Below are 18,397 nucleotides of genomic sequence, written 5' to 3'. Positions count from 1 at the left end.
TCGGGTGAGATGTAAAAGAATATTCTTTGGGGTTCCTAAATGGATTTTCACTCCCCCACAGAACAAATGGTGCAGGTGACAGATTCATGTACCTGTCTGGAGCAGGATTCATAATCCAAGCAAGTTGATTATAGGCTTGGGGTTATTTTGTTATTTTTTTTTTTTTATTCATATAAAAAAAAAAAAAAGTACAGTTTTTTGGGTAAATTTTTAAGATTATAGTCAAATTTCAATTTTTTTTTTCCCAGATAGTATTTTTTTTTTTTTTTAACCACTTGCTTACAGGGCACTTAAACCCCCCTCCTATCCAGACCAATTTTCAGCTTTCGGCGCTGACGCACTTTGAATGACAATTGCGCGGTCATACTACACTGTACCCAAATGAAATTTTTATCATTTTTTCACCACAAATAGAGCTTTCTTTTGGTGGTATTTGATCACCTCTGCGGTTTTTACTTTTTATTAAAAAAATGTAAAAAAATGATTTTTTTTTTTTAAAAAAGTTTATTTTTTTATATTTTGTTATAAAAATTTTTAAACGGGTAATTTTTCTCCTTCGTTGATGTACGCTGATGAGGCGGCAGTGATGGACACTGATAGGCGGCAGTGATGGGCACTGATGGGTGGCAGTGATGGGCAGCACTGGCAGGTGGCACTGATTGGCACTACAGGTGGGCATTGATAGGTGGTACTTGTGGGCATTGATAGGTGGCACTTGTGGGCACTGTTAGGTGGCACTTTTATTGGGCACTGATGAGGCAGATGTGCCTCTTCCACTTGGGGACCGATGTCCCTCACATCCGATCCGGTGATCGGCTTTTTTTTCTACTCGCGCTGTCAGCGTGAGTAAAAAAAAAAAAAACGATTACCGATCTTTTGTTTACATCATGTGATCAGCTGTCATTGGCTGACAGCTGATCACATGGTAAGGGGCCGGGACCGGCCCCTTACACAGATCGGTGATCAGCCGAGTCTCAGTGACTCGGTGATCACAACGCGCAGGGCGCGCGCAGGGAGCGTGCACAGGGGAGGACGTCATATGACGGCCTCCCGGGAATGTAGGTCCGTGCTGTAGCCGTCATTCGGCTATAGCGCGGATGCCAGGTAGTTAAAAGATTCTCTTTAACAGCTTGCCGTCCACAATAGTTGTACTGTGAGTGGGCATACTGGTACGTCACGGCCTTCCTTTCCGAGCTCTGCGATTGGACACAGCACAAGTTTGGCAGCTGATTTCAGCCAATGATATCAAGTCAGCTTATCAGTTGTGGCCAATCACACACACAGAGTTCTATGTTTACAAAAACACAGAACTCTGTGTACTGTGAACAGCAATCTGGCTGTTTCTTTTTCCTGCAAAGCAGAGAGAAAAAACAGCCAGATAGTTAAGTAAAAGCAACACACATTGTTAGGAACACAATTAACCCTTTGATCACCCCTAGATGTTAACCCCTTCCCAGCCAGTGTCATTAGTGCAGTAACTGTGTAAACTGTGTATAGTGTTATCCCTGTACCTCCCAGTGCTTGCTGACACCAGATTGCCCGCCACACTATTCGTTGCTGATCGCCCTCATTACAGTGTAGCATCTTAGTTGCAAAAATGTATATATGTGTGTGTGTGTGTGTGTGTGTGTGTGTGTGTGTGTGTGTATATATATATATATATATATATATATATATATATATATATATATATATATATATATATATATATATACATATATACACACACATACACACACACACACATATATATATACATACTTAATTATTTATTTATTGTTGTTATATATATATATATTTTTTTTTTTTTTTTTTTTTTTTACACACACACACACAAACACACACATCCCCTCTCTCTGCCCGGCATTCAGAGAGAGGGTGAGCCGGGCAGGGGTTCAGAGAGAGGGGTTCTAGTTTATGGCATCTTAACATCTATTTGACATAAAAAGGACCTCATGTCTTTTCTTCGTTGGGTTTCTGACCAGATCCTGGTTGATGGCTTGAGGAAACTGGAGATTTTTTGGAGGAATTAAGGATAAAAGTGGACCTTTGCTATAACCCCTTCTTCCGCATCCTGTTCCCATAGCTAATAGATGGTAAAAAAAAAGGCATCACTACAGTTAATGGCAGACCGTGGGTCAGATGCGGACCGAGTCACTGTCCCATCCGGACCGCCGCAGTTCCACCATTTAGGAGCCGATCTGAGTCATCACACAAACAGATATCCTTATAGGTTTTTTTGGGAGACCGAATTCCCTGGGCTTGTTGAGACCACTTCATTGGTCTTTTCAGTCGGTAAGGAGATTACAAAAAAAAATTACTTCGGGTGTTCAGCTTCTTTGGATGAGGGATCCTATTTCACAATCTTTTTTGCTTATTTGTTTGAATATTCACTGGTCAATCTTTTTATCAGAAGAATATTGGGGCTGCATTCAGCCTTTCACATTTTGGGACTTTGTTTTTGTTTTGCAATTTTAGAATGTTTTCATGCATGGTTTTGAGATTAAATTTACCTACCACTTCTTTAATGTATATTATGAATGCATTCTTTTACATGTATGCTCTATTACCTCATGTGTACTTTGGAGCGTTTTATCTATCTTTTTTTTTAGCACATTATTGATGATTTAATATTCACAGTTTTTCATTTATTTGTTTACAGTCATTTTAATTTTTGGAGTTGGAACTCCACCTTAGTTTTTATTTTCAGACTGCTTTTCACCATTTCAGTATGTTGATTTAATTATTTTTCTTCTCGGTTATTTATACTATTGGGAATATCATTTGTAATAGTGCTGCACCCATCTTTTATTTTATGATTTTGGGTTTTGGATTGCAGACTTTTGGTGCTGGCAGCTCTTTTTGGTAAAAAAGCAGGAGTAGTATGGCGCTGCCCTTATGGAGACAAAAAAAAAAAATGTTTTCTTCTGTGTAGTGAATGTATTGCCTAGTGTCCTTATAGAATTGCTTCTAAAACCTGTATGTGTTCAAAAGTTGAATAAAACTGTAACTGGTGGTGAGTATTTCTATTAAAAATGAAAATACAACAACTGGTGCTCCAATTGTTCAACAAAGATGCATAGTGCCCTTTAAATTAGGTAATAAAGTAGTTGTGGATATGGATACAATATCATCTAGGTGGCAAGTGTTAAAAACAATACAATACCACCTAAGTGGAAAATATTAGAAAATGGTAAAAAAGCAGGAGTAGTATGGCGCTGCCCTTATGGAGACAAAAAGATATTTTCTTCTTTGTAGTGAATGTATTGCCTAGTGTCCTTATAGAATTGCTTCTAAAACATTTCAAATGAACAAATCAAGCATGGCAAAAGTTAGCGAATTCCCTTTGTTAGAGGTGCTGCAAGACGTTCGTAACCCGCCCTACGCACGTTTCGTCGTCAGACTTCTACTGGGGCAGCTCTTTTTACTTGAGTTATTTCAAGGCCTCGCCTTTTTTTACTTCATTTGCATATCTGAGGTTTACTATATATTTGCTGTTCTATAACAGAAGACGTTTGTTTACTGCCTACGTTTTGTTATCTTGTAACCTCTCTCTTTTTCTGCACAATAATTTGAGCTGTATTTTACATACTCCAATAAAACATTTGAACAAGAAACCAATTAATATACACTTATTGGGATTTTTTTTTTGCCAAAGACATGTAGCAGATGGCCTAACTATATGAAGAAATTCTATTTTTTTATTGGATATGTTTTACAGTGCATCCGGAAAGTATTCACAGCGCTTCACTTTTTTTCATTTTGTCATGTTACAGCCTTATTCCAAAATGGATTAAATTCATTATTTTCCTCAAAATTCTACAATCCCCCATAATGACAACGTGAAAAGAGTTTGTTTAAAATCTTTGCAAATTTATTATCAATAATAAAAAAAAATTAAAAAATCCCATGTACATAAGTATCACAGCCTTTGCTCAATACTTTGGTGAAGCACCTTTGGCACCAATTACAGCCTCAGGTCTTTTTGAGTATGATGCTACAAGCTTGGCACACCTATTTTTGGGCAGTTTCTCCCGTTCTTCTTTGCAGGACCTCTCAAGCTCCATCAGGTTGGATGGGGAGCATCGGTGCACAGCCATTTTCAGATCTCTCCAGAGATGTTCAATCAAGTTCAAGTTTTTGGCTGGGCCACTCAAAGACATTCACAGAGTTGTCCCATAGTCACTCCTTGGTTATCTTAGGGTCGTTGTCCTGTTGGAAGATGAACCTCTGCCCCAGTCGGAGGTGCGGAGTGCTCTGCAGCAGGTTTCCATCAAGGATGTCTCTGTACAATGCTGCATTCATCTTTCCCTCGATCCTGACTAGTCTCCCAGTTCCTGCCACTAAAAAACATCCCCCACAGTATGACGCTGCCACCACCATGCTTCACTGTAGGGATGATATTGGCCAGGTGATGAGGGGTGCCTGGTTTCCTCCAGACATGGCGCTTGCCATTCAGGCCAAAGAATTCAATCTTTGTTTCATCAGACCAGAGAATTTTGTTCCTCATGGTCTGAGAGTCCTTCAGGTGCCTTTTGGCAAACTCCAGGTGGGCTGTCATGTGCCTTTTACTGAGTGGCTTCAGTCTGGCCACTCTACCATACAGGCCTCATTGGTGGAGTGCTGCAGAGATGGTTGTTCTTCTGGAAGGTTCTCCTCTCTCCACAGAGAAACACTGGAGCTCTGTCAGAGTGACCATCGGGTTCTTGGTCACCTCCCTGACTAAGGCTCTTCTCCCCCGATCGCTCAGTTTGGCCGGGCTGCCGACTCTAGGAAGAGTCCTGGTGATTCCAAACTTCTTCCATATATGGAGGCCACTGTGCTCATTGGGACCTTCAATGCTGCAGAAATCTTTCTGTTCCCTTCCCCAGATCTGTGCCTCCATACAATCCTGTCTCGGAGGTCTACAGACAATTCCTTGGACTTCATGGCTTGGTTTGTGCTCTGACATGCACTGTTACCTGTGGGACCTTTATATAGACAAGTGTGTGCCTTTCCAAATCATGTCCAATCAACTGAATTGACCACAGGTGGACTCCAATTAGGTTGTAGAAACATCTCAAGGATGATCAGTGGAAACAGGATGTACCTAAACTCAATTTTGAGTGTCATGGCAAAGGCTGTGAATACTTATATACATGGGATTTCTTTCCTTTTTTTATTTTTAATAAATTTGCAAATATTTCAAACAAACTTCTGTCACGTTGTCATTGTGGGGGATTGTTTGTAGAATTTTGAGGAAAATAATTAATTTAATCCATTTTGGAATAAGGCTGTAACATAACAAAATGTGGAAAAAGTGAAGCACTGTGAATACTTTCCAGATGCACTGTATAACAGAAAGTAGAAAATATAGTTTTTTTTTCAAAATTTTCGTTCTTTAATTAATATCGCAAATGATAAAAAAAATCCAATAGTGATCAAATACCACCAAAAGAAAGCTCTATTTGTGTGAAAAAAAGTGATAAAAACGTCATCTGTGTACAGCATTGCATGAGCGGGCAATTACCACTTAAAGTAGTGCAGTGCTGAATAGCAAAAAATGCCCTGGTCAAGAAGGGGGTAAAACCTTCCAGAGCTCAAGTGGTTAAAAAATGCTATCTGTTAATAATAATAAAATGTATATTTTTAAATGAATTTTAAATGATAATAATAGTGATAAGTACTAAAGGCATTGTACACTTGCATGTTTTTCTTGTTTTATCTCAGTATTTGTATATTTCTATTCCCTGTGGCGTTTGTGGTCTTTACCTTGTAAATGATTGGTTCACATGTTGTGGTTGCAGTTTGTAGTGTCATGGTTGATCGATCCCCCCATGTCCATGTATTTATTCTCCTAGCCTGTCCTTATTCATTAAAGGGACCGGCAACTTCTTGTTCCAGGTTACACAGCATCCAACCCAAGCCTCACCATTAGCTCCGTGTTGCTTCACAACTGTGGGAGAACTATTGTGATGAAAACACATCTTTTCTCTTCATTGCTCTGCCTGCTTGTGCCTCATTTAGACCCAAGTACTATGCGGATCTCACCTGCAGAGCACTAGGCCGAGAGCCCCAGGGATTGTGGGATATGTAGTTTTTTCACAGGAAGTGTCAGTTCTTAGACTACAGACAGAAGTCATGCATTAACCTGTGCAGTGCCATGCTGCATGCCTCATGTACACAAACAGAAACTTCTGACACTGGAATGTGAAGATTTACTCTACTACAGGCTTTGTGTACAGGGCAACAAATGACACCATGATCAATGTACATGTTAAGCAGGTAAAAAAACAAAACAAAGTGGAGGTAGAATGGTCTATAGTGCCTTTAAATGGCACCCTTCAATAACAAAATACAGGCGCTCCTACAGACCCGGAACAAGCAAGAACTGACATGGACATGTGTCTGAAAATTTTCTACAGATAATGACTAGATACAGAGTTATGTACCCTGAATGTCCACCAACGAGAATGGCTTTGCTAAAGGACAGTATTTTTTTTTCTCCATGTTGAGAGCAGTAGGGTAGGACGCAGATATATCAGGCACTGGATATAGTAAGGCAGACCACAGATATATCAGGCACTGGATATAGTAAGGCAGGCCACAGATATATCAGGCACTGGATATAGTAAGGCAGGCCACAGATATGATATCAATCACTGGATACAGTAAGGCAGACCACACATATATCATATCAGGCACTGGATACAGTAATGCAGGCCACAGATATCATATCAGGCACTGGATACAGTAAGGCAGGCCACAGATATATCAGGCACTGGATACAGTAAGGCAGGCCACAGATATCATATCAGGCACTGGATACAGTAAGGCAGGCCACAGATATCATATCAGGCACTGGATACAGTAAGGCAGGCCACAGATATCATATCAGGCACTGTATACAGTAAGGCAGGCCACAGATATCATATCAGGCACTGGATACAGTAAGGCAGGCCACAGATATCATATCAGGCACTGGATACAGTAAGGCAGGCCACAGATATCATAGCAGGCACTGGATACAGTACGGCAGGCCACAGATATCATATCAGGCACTGGATACAGTAAGGCAGGCCACAGATATCATAGCAGGCACTGGATACAGTAAGGCAGGCCACAGATATCATAGCAGGCACTGGATACAGTACGGCAGGCCACAGATATCATAGCAGGCACTGGATACAGTACGGCAGGCCACAGATATCATAGCAGGCACTGGATACAGTACGGCAGGCCACAGATATATCAGGCACTGGATATAGTAAGGCAGGCCACAGATATATCAGGCACTGGATATAGTTTACAGCACCAACACTCACCCACAACAGATTCAATCTGAGAATCGCAATGACTTCCAGAATCTCCACCTCGTCCTGGATCAGCAGGATGTACTGCAGCCTCCCCACTGGACACAGAGACCTGAGAGACAGATAAAGGCATTGTCTCAATTCCACAGACATGGCTAATTTGTAGGAATAAGCTACTATTATCTATTAAAACAGTGTGAGGTACTAAAAAAATAAATAAAAACAAAACAAACCCCAAGAAAGATCCATACTCACCTCTATGCTGTAGCCTCACTGTGATGCTGCAGCTCTCCCCCGCTGACACTAAGCCTTAAAACGGAGCGATCACATGACCACTGATCACATGACCACTGATCGCTCGCTTACGAGTCAGCTCTGAGCAGAGAGCAGTGACTTCTCAGCCACCACTCTCTGCTCTGCCCCTCCAGCGCTCACTGGAGCACCGGGCTGTGGAGAGGGCGGGAGCAGCCAGCTTAGGCTCTCAGCAGCATGCTAATCGGCATCTGAACCCATCCCGACATACTTTTTAGGCTCCTTTCAGAGCCTGAAGTGGCTCTGTGATATCAGCCGACAATGGGCTAAAGTCCACTGTCTGCTGACTCTGGGTCACAGGAGAGCACAAGTAAATGCACTCTTATGACCCATAAGAGAAATATGGACAAAAAAAGCTTTTTTTTAAAAAAAATAACAAAAAATATATATAATTATTGGCAGTTACATATCTGCATATTTATTGGTATTTTTCTTATATAGATGAATGTGTAATAGAATACTATGGGGTTGATTTACCAAAACTGGAGAGTGCAAAATCTGGAGCAGCGGTGCTGTGGTAGCCAATCAGCTTCTAACTTCAGCTTCTTCAATTAAAGTGATACTAAAGTCTTGTTTTTCTTCTTTTTTTTCTTTAAAAATAGCAAACATGTTATACTTCCCTCCTCTGTGTAATGGTTTTGCACAGAGCAGCCCCGATCCTCCTCTTCTCGGGTCCCTCTTCTGTGCTCCTGGCCCCTCCCTCCTGTTGAGTGCCCCCCACAGCAAGCAGCTTGCTATCGGGGCACCCAAGCCGAGTCACAGCTCCGTGTGTACATTCAGACACGGAGCTGCGGCCCGACCTGGGCCGCCCACTTTCTCTCCTCATTGGCTGACTGACTTTGATTGACAGCAGCGGGAGCCAGTGGCCTCGCTGCTGTCTTAGCGTGGAGCTTAGAATTAGAGCGGAGACTGCGAGCTGGGCCTTCTCGTCCACATCAGTGCCTGACCTCAAAAATGCACTTCTGGTAGAATGGTCAAACATTCCCATAGACACACTCCTAAACCTTGTGGACAGCCTTCCCAGAAGAGTTGAAGATGTTATAGCTGCAAAGGGCGGAGCCAACTCAATATTGAACCCTACGGACTAAGACTGGGATGTCATTAAAGTTCATGTGCGTGTAAAGGCAGGCGTCCCAATACTTTTGGTAATATAGCGTATTTCTAAACAAAATTATGTCAGCTGTTTTTAAACTGCCAACCCTTTGCCGGATTTGGTGTCTGTGCGGTTTTATCCATAAGCTAGGATGACAGACAGCTGCTCACTGACACTGAAGTTTTTACAGTTTAAACAAGGTCAATAAAAGGGGATTACTGGAAGCAACCCCCGGAGGGATCATACGTTTGTCCCCAAACATCACCACATCTGCTGGGCATCTTGTCCTGCATATAAATAAATGTGTGTGAGATAACTAAGGAATTCATTTATGGGATACTGTTGTTGCCAGAACATAATCTCTGAAACTTAGAAAGAGTGGAAGGATGGACAAACTGTTTGGATATCCATCGCAGGACAAGTGTCAGTGCAGGTGACAGATTTATGTACCGGTCAGTTACAGGAACCCATCACATGGGGGCAGCACTGAGGCTGGAGTGTCCATACTGCGGACAATCTGTCATCAGTGCTTTGCTAGATAGGACAGTCGATGCAAAAGACCTTTGTTCCTTAATGTGGGTTGTAAAGATTTCAGCCCCGTCTAGCCGCAGCCATCTATAGACACTGAATCCGTCCTTCCCAGGCACACAGCATCCAGATCACGGATATGCAATTAGCGGACCTCCAGCTACAAAACTACAAGTCCCACAATGCCTCTGCCTCTGGGTGTCATGCTTGTGGCTGTCAGAGTCTTGCTATGCCTCATGGGATTTGTAGTTCTGCAACAGCTGGAGGTCCGATAATTGCATATCCCTGGTCTAGATGGAGCCTTGTGCAAGGGGCCTTATAGAATAGAGCAGTGGGCACCAAACTGCGACCCACTGGCTGGACACAGCCCTTTGCCTGCCTTTATCAGGCCCTTGGGGCACTGTTCCTTTCACTGATACAAGGCACTATTCCTCCCACTGACACCAATGATGGGGCACTATTCCTCCAACTGACACCAACGATGGGGCACTATTCCTCCCACTGACACCAACGATGGGGCACTATTCCTCCAACTGACACCAATGATGGGGCACTATTCCTCCAACTGACACCAATGATGGGGCACTAATCCTCCCACTGACACCAGTGATACATTGTAGCAAAGTGTCATTTCTTCAGTGTCATCACATGAAAAGATATAATAAAATATTTACAAAAAATGTGAGGGGTGTACTGACTTTTGTGAGGTGCTGTAGGAGAATTTCTTTCCTCTCTGTGTATCACCTGAGGCCAGTCACATCACTGGGGATATGGAAGGATTTACAACCAGTTTAAGCTTTGAAAATGAAAGCTAGCAGCCGATTTGTTGCCAGGCACAGCTGGTCCAATCTTGGTAAATTCCCTTCATTATTTTAGGGATTTCTCAGAGCAGAGCGGATAGTTATGGTATCTGTGATATGATTGGTGGGGAATTTCTAAAGGACCCCATTTCCACTGACTTTTCAAGCCACGTTTCCCTGCTCTAGAAAGGGGTTCAATACACACAACAATGCATCCGGCGTGGATCAGCCCTCGGTACGAAGCGCTGCCATTAGTATCCTCTGATATAATGAAGACACCCACTCACGTTATCCTGCGGATCTCCGCTGCTCTCTGTGCTGAGATTCACTGCTGCCAAGGAGCCGAAGATCCCAAAGGACTGTTCTGGAAATACATAGGACATGATTTACCAACTCAGGATGTCAGCAAGCAATGTGCATGTATGGCAAACACAAGAACAATCCTTAACCACCTTTCTTACCGGGCACCTAAACCCCCCTCCTGCCCAGACCAATTTTCAGCTTTTAGCGCTGTCACTCTTTGAATGACAATTACGCGGTCATACAGCGCGGTACCCAAATGAAATTTTTATCATTTTTTTCCCACAAATAGAGCTTTCTTTTGGTGGTATTTGATCACCTCTGGGTTTTTTATTTTTTGTTTAAAAAATTTTAAAAAGTGAATTTAAAAAAAAATAAAAATACAAAATCGTTTTATATTTTGATAAATAAATTTTGCAAACAGGTAGTTTTTCTCCTTCATGGATGTACACTGATAGGCTGCACTGATGGGCACTGATAAGGTGGCACTGATAGGTGGCACTAATGGGCGGCACTGAAGGGCATTGATAGGTGGCACTGAAGGGCACTAATAGGTGGCACTGATAGCTGGAACTGATGGGCACTGATGGGTGGCAGTGATGGGCACTGATCGGCACTGGTAGGTGACACTGATAGGCAGCACTGCTAGGTGGCGCTAATTGGCACCACTGGTGGGTATTGATAGGTGGCACTTGTGGGCACTGATAGATGGCACTGATTACTGGCAATTACGTACTGTGGGCACCGATTCGTGGCACTGGCAGGTGGCACTCGCAGGCGGTACTGGTGGGCACATATGAGGCTCTTCCTCTTCGGGACCAATGTCCCTTCAAACAGAAGGGAATTGCCAAACCAATCTATTAACCTTCTATGAGGAGGTGAGTTGCCATCTAGATAAAGGAAGGCCCGTAGACGTGGTGTATCTGGATTTTGCAAAAGCATTTGACACAGTTCCCCATAAACGTTTACTGTACAAAATAAGGTGCGTTGGCATGGACCATAGGGTGAGTACATGGATTGAAAACTGGCTACAAGGGCGTGTTCAGAGGGTGGTGATATATGGGGAGTACTCAGAATGGTCAGGGGTGGGTAGTGGGGTCCCCCAGGGTTCTGTGCTGGGACCAATCCTATTTAATTTGTTCATAAATGATCTGGAGGATGGGATAAACAGTTCAATCTCTGTATTTGCGGACGATACTAAGCTAAGCAGGGCAATAACTTCTCCGCAGGGTGTGGAAATCTTGCAAGAAGATCCGAAGAAGTTAATGGGGTGGGCGACTACATGGCAAATGAGGTTCAATGTAGAAAAATGTAAAATAATGCATTTGGGTGGCAAAAATATGAATGCAATCTATAGACTGGGGGGAGAACCTCTGGGGGAATCTAGGATGGAAAAGGACCTGGGGGTCCTAGTAGATGATAGGCTCAGCAATGGCATGCAATGCCAAGCTGCTGCTAACAAAGCAAACAGATTATTGGCATTAAAAGGGGGATCGACTCCAGAGATAAAATGATAATTCTCCCGCTCTACAAGACTCTGGTCCGGCCGCACCTGGAGTATGCTGTCCAGTTCTGGGCACCAGTCCTCAGGAAGGATGTACTGGAAATGGAGTGAGTACAAAGAAGGGCAACAAAGCTAATAAAGGGTCTGGGGGATATTAGTTATGAGGAAAGGTTGTGAGCACTGAACTTATTCTCTCTGGAGAAGAGACGCTTGAGAGGGGATATGATTTCAATTTACAAATACTGTACTGGTGACCCCACAATAGGGAGAAAACTTTTTCGCAGAAGAGAGTTTAATAAGACTCGTGGCCACTCATTAAGATTAGAAGAAAAGAGGTTTAACCTTAAACTACGTAGAGGGTTCTTTACTGTAAGAGCGGCAAGGATGTGGAATTCCCTTCCACAGGTGGTGGTCTCAGCGGGGAGCATTGATAGCTTTAACAAACTATTAGATAATCACCTGAATGACCGCAACATACAGGGATATACAATGTAATACTGACATATAATCACACACATAGGTTGGACTTGATGGACTTGTGTCTTTTTTCAACCTTACCTACTATGTAACTATGTAAGAAGCTGGCGATCGGCTTTTTCTCTTCTCACGCTGTCAGCGTGAGAAGAGAAAAAAAAGAAATTACCGATCCTCTGTTTACATCACATGATCAGCTGTCATTGGCTGACAGCTGATCACGTGGTAAGGGGTCGGGATCGGCCCCTTACTCGGATTTGTGATCACCCCAGTTTCATTGTCTCGGATGATCACAGCGCGTGCCGTGCACTCCCTTCAGGGGGGCGTGGTGAGCCTGCAAAGGGGAGGACGTCAATAGATGTACTCCCAGCAAAGCAGATCCGCGCTGTAGCCGTCATTCGGCTATAGCGTGCATCTGAAGCAGTTAAAGTGTTACTAAACCCACAATAGTAACATCAGTGTGTACAAGCAGTAAAGCATGCTTGTTATACTCACTGTGGAACCTAAGGAGTTAATCCTCCACACTGTGTATAAAGGCTGTTTGATCCTGTCTTCTCTGACCTTCAAATTCTTCCAATGTCTCCAACTCATCTCCAGGTATTATAGAGGAAAGGTGATAAGCTGCACATGCTCAGTTTGGTGTGTATTGCTAGTGTTTTTTTTTTTCTTGGGAGAGTGCATGTAAACAGCACAGGGCCAATCAGCACTGTTTAGACAGAGGGTCAGGGGTCCTGCAGTCTTATAGGACAGTGAGAGCAGAATAAGAACTCCTCCTACATGCTTTAACCAGTGCTCAGCCAGACACTGATAGAAGTCACAAGAGCTGACCGTAAAGCTGGGAACACATGGCTTGAAATTCAGCCAGTTCAGCAGGCCCCAGACAATTTTCGATCTCTTTTCTGAAGATATCCAACATTGGACGAAACGCAGGAAGGGTGGAGCTTCTGGCCGATGATGTCATCACACTTTGATTGAGCATAGGGTGCGAAGGAGCTGGTTAGCCGAGACAGGGCTAACTTTGGATCGTGCCCAGCCAGTGGTAAGACAGGTTTGCATCATGTGGCCGCATTTCATTTATTAGAAGGGATTAGAGGAGGAAGCCAATCAAGGGTTGGAGAGAATAATGGCCAAAATCAAAGTCTGTGCAGATTAGGGGAAGGAAACCTCCTGAGGGTTGGACCGATTAGGGGGAGGAAGCCAAATCGAGCGCTAGAGGAAACAGATGGGAGGAAGCCAAATTGAGGGCCGGGCAGATCAGGGAGAGGAAGACAATCGAGAGCTAATGGGATTGGAGAAGGAAGACAATCGAGGGCTCATGGGATTGGAGAAGGAAGACAATCGAGGGCTGATGGGATTGGAGAAGGAAGACAATCGAGGGCTGATGGGATTGGAGAAGGAAGACAAGCGAGGGCTGATGGGATTGGAGAAGGAAGACAAGTGAGGGCTGATGGGATTGGAGAAGGAAGACAAGCGAGGGCTGATGGGATTGGAGAAGGAAGACAAGCGAGGGCTGATGGGATTGGAGAAGGAAGACAAGCAAGGGCTGATGGGATTGGAGAAGGAAGACAAATCGAGGGCTGATGGGATTGGAGAAGGAAGACAAATCGAGGGCTGATGGGATTGGAGAAGGAAGACAAATCGAGGGCTGATGGGATTGGAGAAGGAAGACAAATCGAGGGCTGATGGGATTGGAGAAGGAAGACAACCGAGGGCTGATGGGATTGGAGAAGGAAGACAAATCGAGGGCTGATGGGATTGGAGAAGGAAGACAAATCGAGGGCTGATGGGATTGGAGAAGGAAGACAAATCGAGGGCTGATGGGATTGGAGAAGGAAGACAAATCGAGGGCTGATGGGATTGGAGAAGGAAGACAAATCGAGGGCTGATGGGATTGGAGAAGGAAGACAATCGAGGGCTGATGGGATTGGAGAAGGAAGACAACCGAGGGCTGATGGGATTGGAGAAGGAAGACAAATCGAGGGCTGATGGGATTGGAGAAGGAAGACAAATCGAGGGCTGATGGGATTGGAGAAGGAAGACAACCGAGGGCTGATGGGATTGGAGAAGGAAGACAATCGAGGGCTGATGGGATTGGAGAAGGAAGACAATCGAGGACTGGAGGGATTGGGGGGGGGGGGAGCCATTCAAAGTCTAGAGAGATCAGAGGAGGAAGTCAATCCTGATCTGGAGAAATTATAGGAAGCCAATCGAAAGCTGTTGCAAATTAGGAGATGAAAGCTAATTGAGGGCTGGAGAGATTAAACAAGACAGCCAATCCAGGGATGAGGGGATTAGATGACAATCGAGGAATGGGGAGATTAGAGGGAGAAAGTCTGGTAAAATCAATCTCCCAAGATGCATTTGAAAAACCAAAGCAACTTTTTTTTTTTATTTATTATCTACACATTGGGAGTTATTTAGGCAAATCCACTTTGCACTACAAGTGCAAACTACAAGTGCAAAGTGCACTTGAAATTGCACTGAAAGTGCACTTGGAAGTGCAGTCGCTGTAGATCCGAGGGGGACATACAAGGAAAATAAAAAAACAGCATTTTAGCTTGCACATGATTGGATAATAAGATCTACCCCTCAGATTTACAGCGACTGCACTTCCAAGTGCACTTTTCAGTGCAATTTCAAGTGCACTTTGCACTTGTAGTTTGCACTTGTAGTGCAAAGTGGATTTGCCTTTCGTAAATAATCCACAAGGTGTTTGTTGCACAACATTTTGGGCTTTGTTGTAAGGATACCAATGGGAAAGTGAATAGTTCACATTTAGGGCTACATTTATAAATGAATTGTATGGTGAGGAGTAAATACTGTGGTGTCCAGTGGAAACCAGATAATGAAATCCACTTTCTGCTAGAATTGCCCCCCTTAGACTTTAGATTCACTTTAAAAGTATTAAAAAATAAAATCACAAATCAACAATAAAGGCCGTCCTTGAAACCGTAAAATAAAACTGATAAACTATCTGCAAAAATGCCATTTAAACTGTACATAATAGCAAAATTTTAATGTTCCTTTAAAAGTTGAAGGTGCTCACCATTCTTCATTTCCACATTAGACCACACATTGGCATTTAACGCCTGTATTATTCGGGTAACACCGACGGACTCTGGGAAATCATCTGCAGCAAGAAAGAATAAAAGAGATTGAACAATTCCTGAAACTTCTCGACAGAAGATACATTTTCTAGCTCACGAGTTGATTACCATCTTCATCTGGCAGCTCTTCCGGGTTCAGCTCCACCAGCTCAAACCCATGTTGGATACACCACTCCTGTGCCGTCTGCCGACTCACACCTGCAATATGAACACAATATTACTGTACGGAGGTATATACAGTCATGGCCAAAAATATTTGCACCCCTGCATTTCTGTCCCATAAAGCACTATTTTGCCCGTCAAATTGTTGCAATTAGAAATGTTTAGGCATTCTCATGTTTATTTATTTTGTTTGTATTGGTAAGACACAAAAAAGTGGAGAAACAAAAAGCCAAATCTGACACATTCCACACAAAACTCCAAAAACGGACTGGACAAAATTAATGGCACCCTCATTTTAACCACTTCATTACCCGGCTATAGTAATATGACGTCCGCACAAGGGATCCCCTATCCTGGGCGGGCATCATAAGACGGCCGGGAAGTCCAGGACGTCAAGGGGGCGCGCGTGCCCGCCACGTTGCTCGGGACCTGGTGCGTGTGCCTGGCGGCCGCGAGGTCTGCTGGGCACCTGCGATTGCCCGTGAACACAGCAGGACCGTGAATCTGTGTATGTAAACACACAGATCCACGTCCTGTCAGGTGAGAGGAGAGCGATCGTGTGTTTCCAGTACAGAGGAACACCGATCAGTCTCCTCCCCTTGTGAGTCCCCTCCCCCCTACAGTTAGAATCGCTCCCTAGGAAACATAACCCCCCGATCACCCCCTAGTGTTCACCCCTTCCCTGCCAGTCACATTTACACAGTAATCCGTGCATTTTTTATAGCACTGATCGCTGTATAAATGTGAATAGTCCCAAAAATGTGTCAAAAGTGTCCGATATGTCTGCCGCAATGTCGCAGTCACAAAAAAAAAAAAACAAAAAAAAAAAAAAACAGATCGCCGCCATTATTAGTAAAATAAATAAATAAAAATGCCATAAATCTATCCTGTATTTTGTAGACGCTATAACGTTTGCGCAAACCAATCAATATACGCTTATTGCGTTTTTTTTTTTAATCAAAAACATGTAGAAGAATAAATATCAGCCTAAACTGAGGAAAAAAAATTGTTTTTGTTTTTAAAAATTGGGATATTTATTATAGCAAAAAGTAAAAAATAAGTGTTTTTTTCAAAATTGTCGCTCTTTTTTGATTATAGCGCAAAAAATAAAAACCGCAGAGGCGATCAAATACCACCAAAAGAAAGCTCTATCGTAAAAATGTCATTTGTGTACAGTGTTGCATGACCACGCAATTGTCATTCAAAGTGCGACAGCGCTGAAAACTAAAAATTGGTCTGGGCAGGAAGGCGGCACACAAAACCCTCCCACTCCTCTCTCCCGGCGGGAAAAACAAAACCCTCCCACTCCTCTCTCCCAGCTCCCGGCGGCACACAAAACCCTCCTACTCCTCTCTCCCGGCGGGAAAAACAAAACCCTCCCACTCCTCTCTCCCGGCGGCACACAAAACCCTCCCAATCCCCTCTCCCTGCGGCACACAAAACCCTCCCACTCCTCTCTCCCGGTGTTCTGACATATACTGTCCTCCTATCGGATAGTGTCCGCTCCGTACTGCGCAGGCGCAGCACTTGCGCAGTACGGAGCAGAAGGAGATGCCGAAAGTTTCCGAAATTGATCAGCTGACCATCAGCTGTACACGGCGCTCGGGCACTTGTTAGCGATGGCTGTGTAAGAGGGCCCCTCGCGGGCTCGCTTCGCTCGCCACGCTTCGCTCGCCACGCTTCGGGCACGGCCTCGCTGCGCTCGGCGACTATTTATTCTCACTCTATGTCCACTTGGATAGTAGGGAATGAACCTGGACATAGGGTGAGAATAAAAGCGCAGGCGCCGTGTACAGCTGATGATCAGCTGTTAAACTTCGGAGACTTTCGGCGTCTCGTTTGTCCTCCGTACTGCGCCTGCGCAGTACAGGGCGGACACTATATGATAGGGGACTGGATTTGATAAGACACCGGCGGCACACAAAACCCTCCCACTCCTCTCTCCCGGCGACACACAAAACCCTCCCACTTCTCTCTCCCGGCGACACACAAAACCCTCCCAATCCTCTCTTGGCAGCACAAGAAACCCCCCCTTCTCCACTCCTCTACTGGCGGCACACAAAACCCTCCCTCCTGTACATGATGGCAGAGGAGAGGGTGGTGTAGTTGTGTATTCTTCATGTGTGGTTTTCGTTCTGAGGGATATACTGACTTCTATCAAACATCTTCTATTACAACCTGCCATAGCCCTGCGCTCCACTGCCACTAGTCATCCTCTGCAATGCAAAGTCAGCACTATGAGCTTTGCCTCTCTCCCCACAAGAAGTGCAGACTCCCTTTGCTGGCTTTCTACTGGCTATCAGTCCACAGACACTGGGCCACCACCAGTCTGTGCACCACGCTGCTCAGAGCTCAGCTTCCCTTCTGTGCCAGGGATGGCTGTACCTCACTTGTAATAGGCATCTCCAGAATCTGTGGTATGTGACACTCGGTGTGCAAAGTACAGTCACATAGGGCACACTCCACTCACACTGTGTACGTTGTACATATACACAGGGAATCATCACACACACACACACACACACACTTTTGTCCCCTCACTTAGCACCAATGTTCCCTCTCTCCCCCAGATTAGCACATTGTTCCCCCTCCACTTAGCAAAGATGCCTTCCCCAACTTGGCACCAATGTCTTCCCCTATTTCCTCTCTTAGCACTAATGTACCACCCTCTCCCCACTTAACATTACATTCCTATTGTAGCTTTTCAGCAGCAACCCCTCTCTCTGATACTCTGTAGGTGAGAGAGAGGATTTGGAGATGGGAGGAGAGATGTGTATACTGGCCTGTGAGATGTGCACTCCTGAACCCTGCACTCTGTACATGCA

General features: G+C 44.2%; 1 protein-coding gene across 2 annotated transcripts in view; it reads right to left on the bottom strand.

Moving 5' to 3' along the window:
* The window catches only part of AAGAB (alpha and gamma adaptin binding protein), a 40,856-nt gene that overhangs the window by 5,529 nt on the left and 16,930 nt on the right, over window positions 1-18,397 (bottom strand). For both annotated transcript variants that reach the window (XM_073618289.1, XM_073618290.1), the window contains exons 4-7: window positions 15,519-15,608; window positions 15,350-15,433; window positions 10,313-10,389; window positions 7,305-7,404 (exon numbers count right to left, since the gene is read on the bottom strand). In XM_073618289.1, the coding sequence (XP_073474390.1) occupies window positions 7,305-7,404; window positions 10,313-10,389; window positions 15,350-15,433; window positions 15,519-15,608 (351 nt within the window). The remainder of the gene's footprint in view (window positions 1-7,304; window positions 7,405-10,312; window positions 10,390-15,349; window positions 15,434-15,518; window positions 15,609-18,397) is intronic.

This window comes from Aquarana catesbeiana, linkage group LG03 (assembly GCF_042186555.1).
Source record: "Aquarana catesbeiana isolate 2022-GZ linkage group LG03, ASM4218655v1, whole genome shotgun sequence".
NCBI lineage: Eukaryota > Metazoa > Chordata > Amphibia > Anura > Ranidae > Aquarana > Aquarana catesbeiana.
Note: the sequence above shows the minus strand (reverse complement) of the source record. Positions and strands in the feature narration are given on the sequence as shown.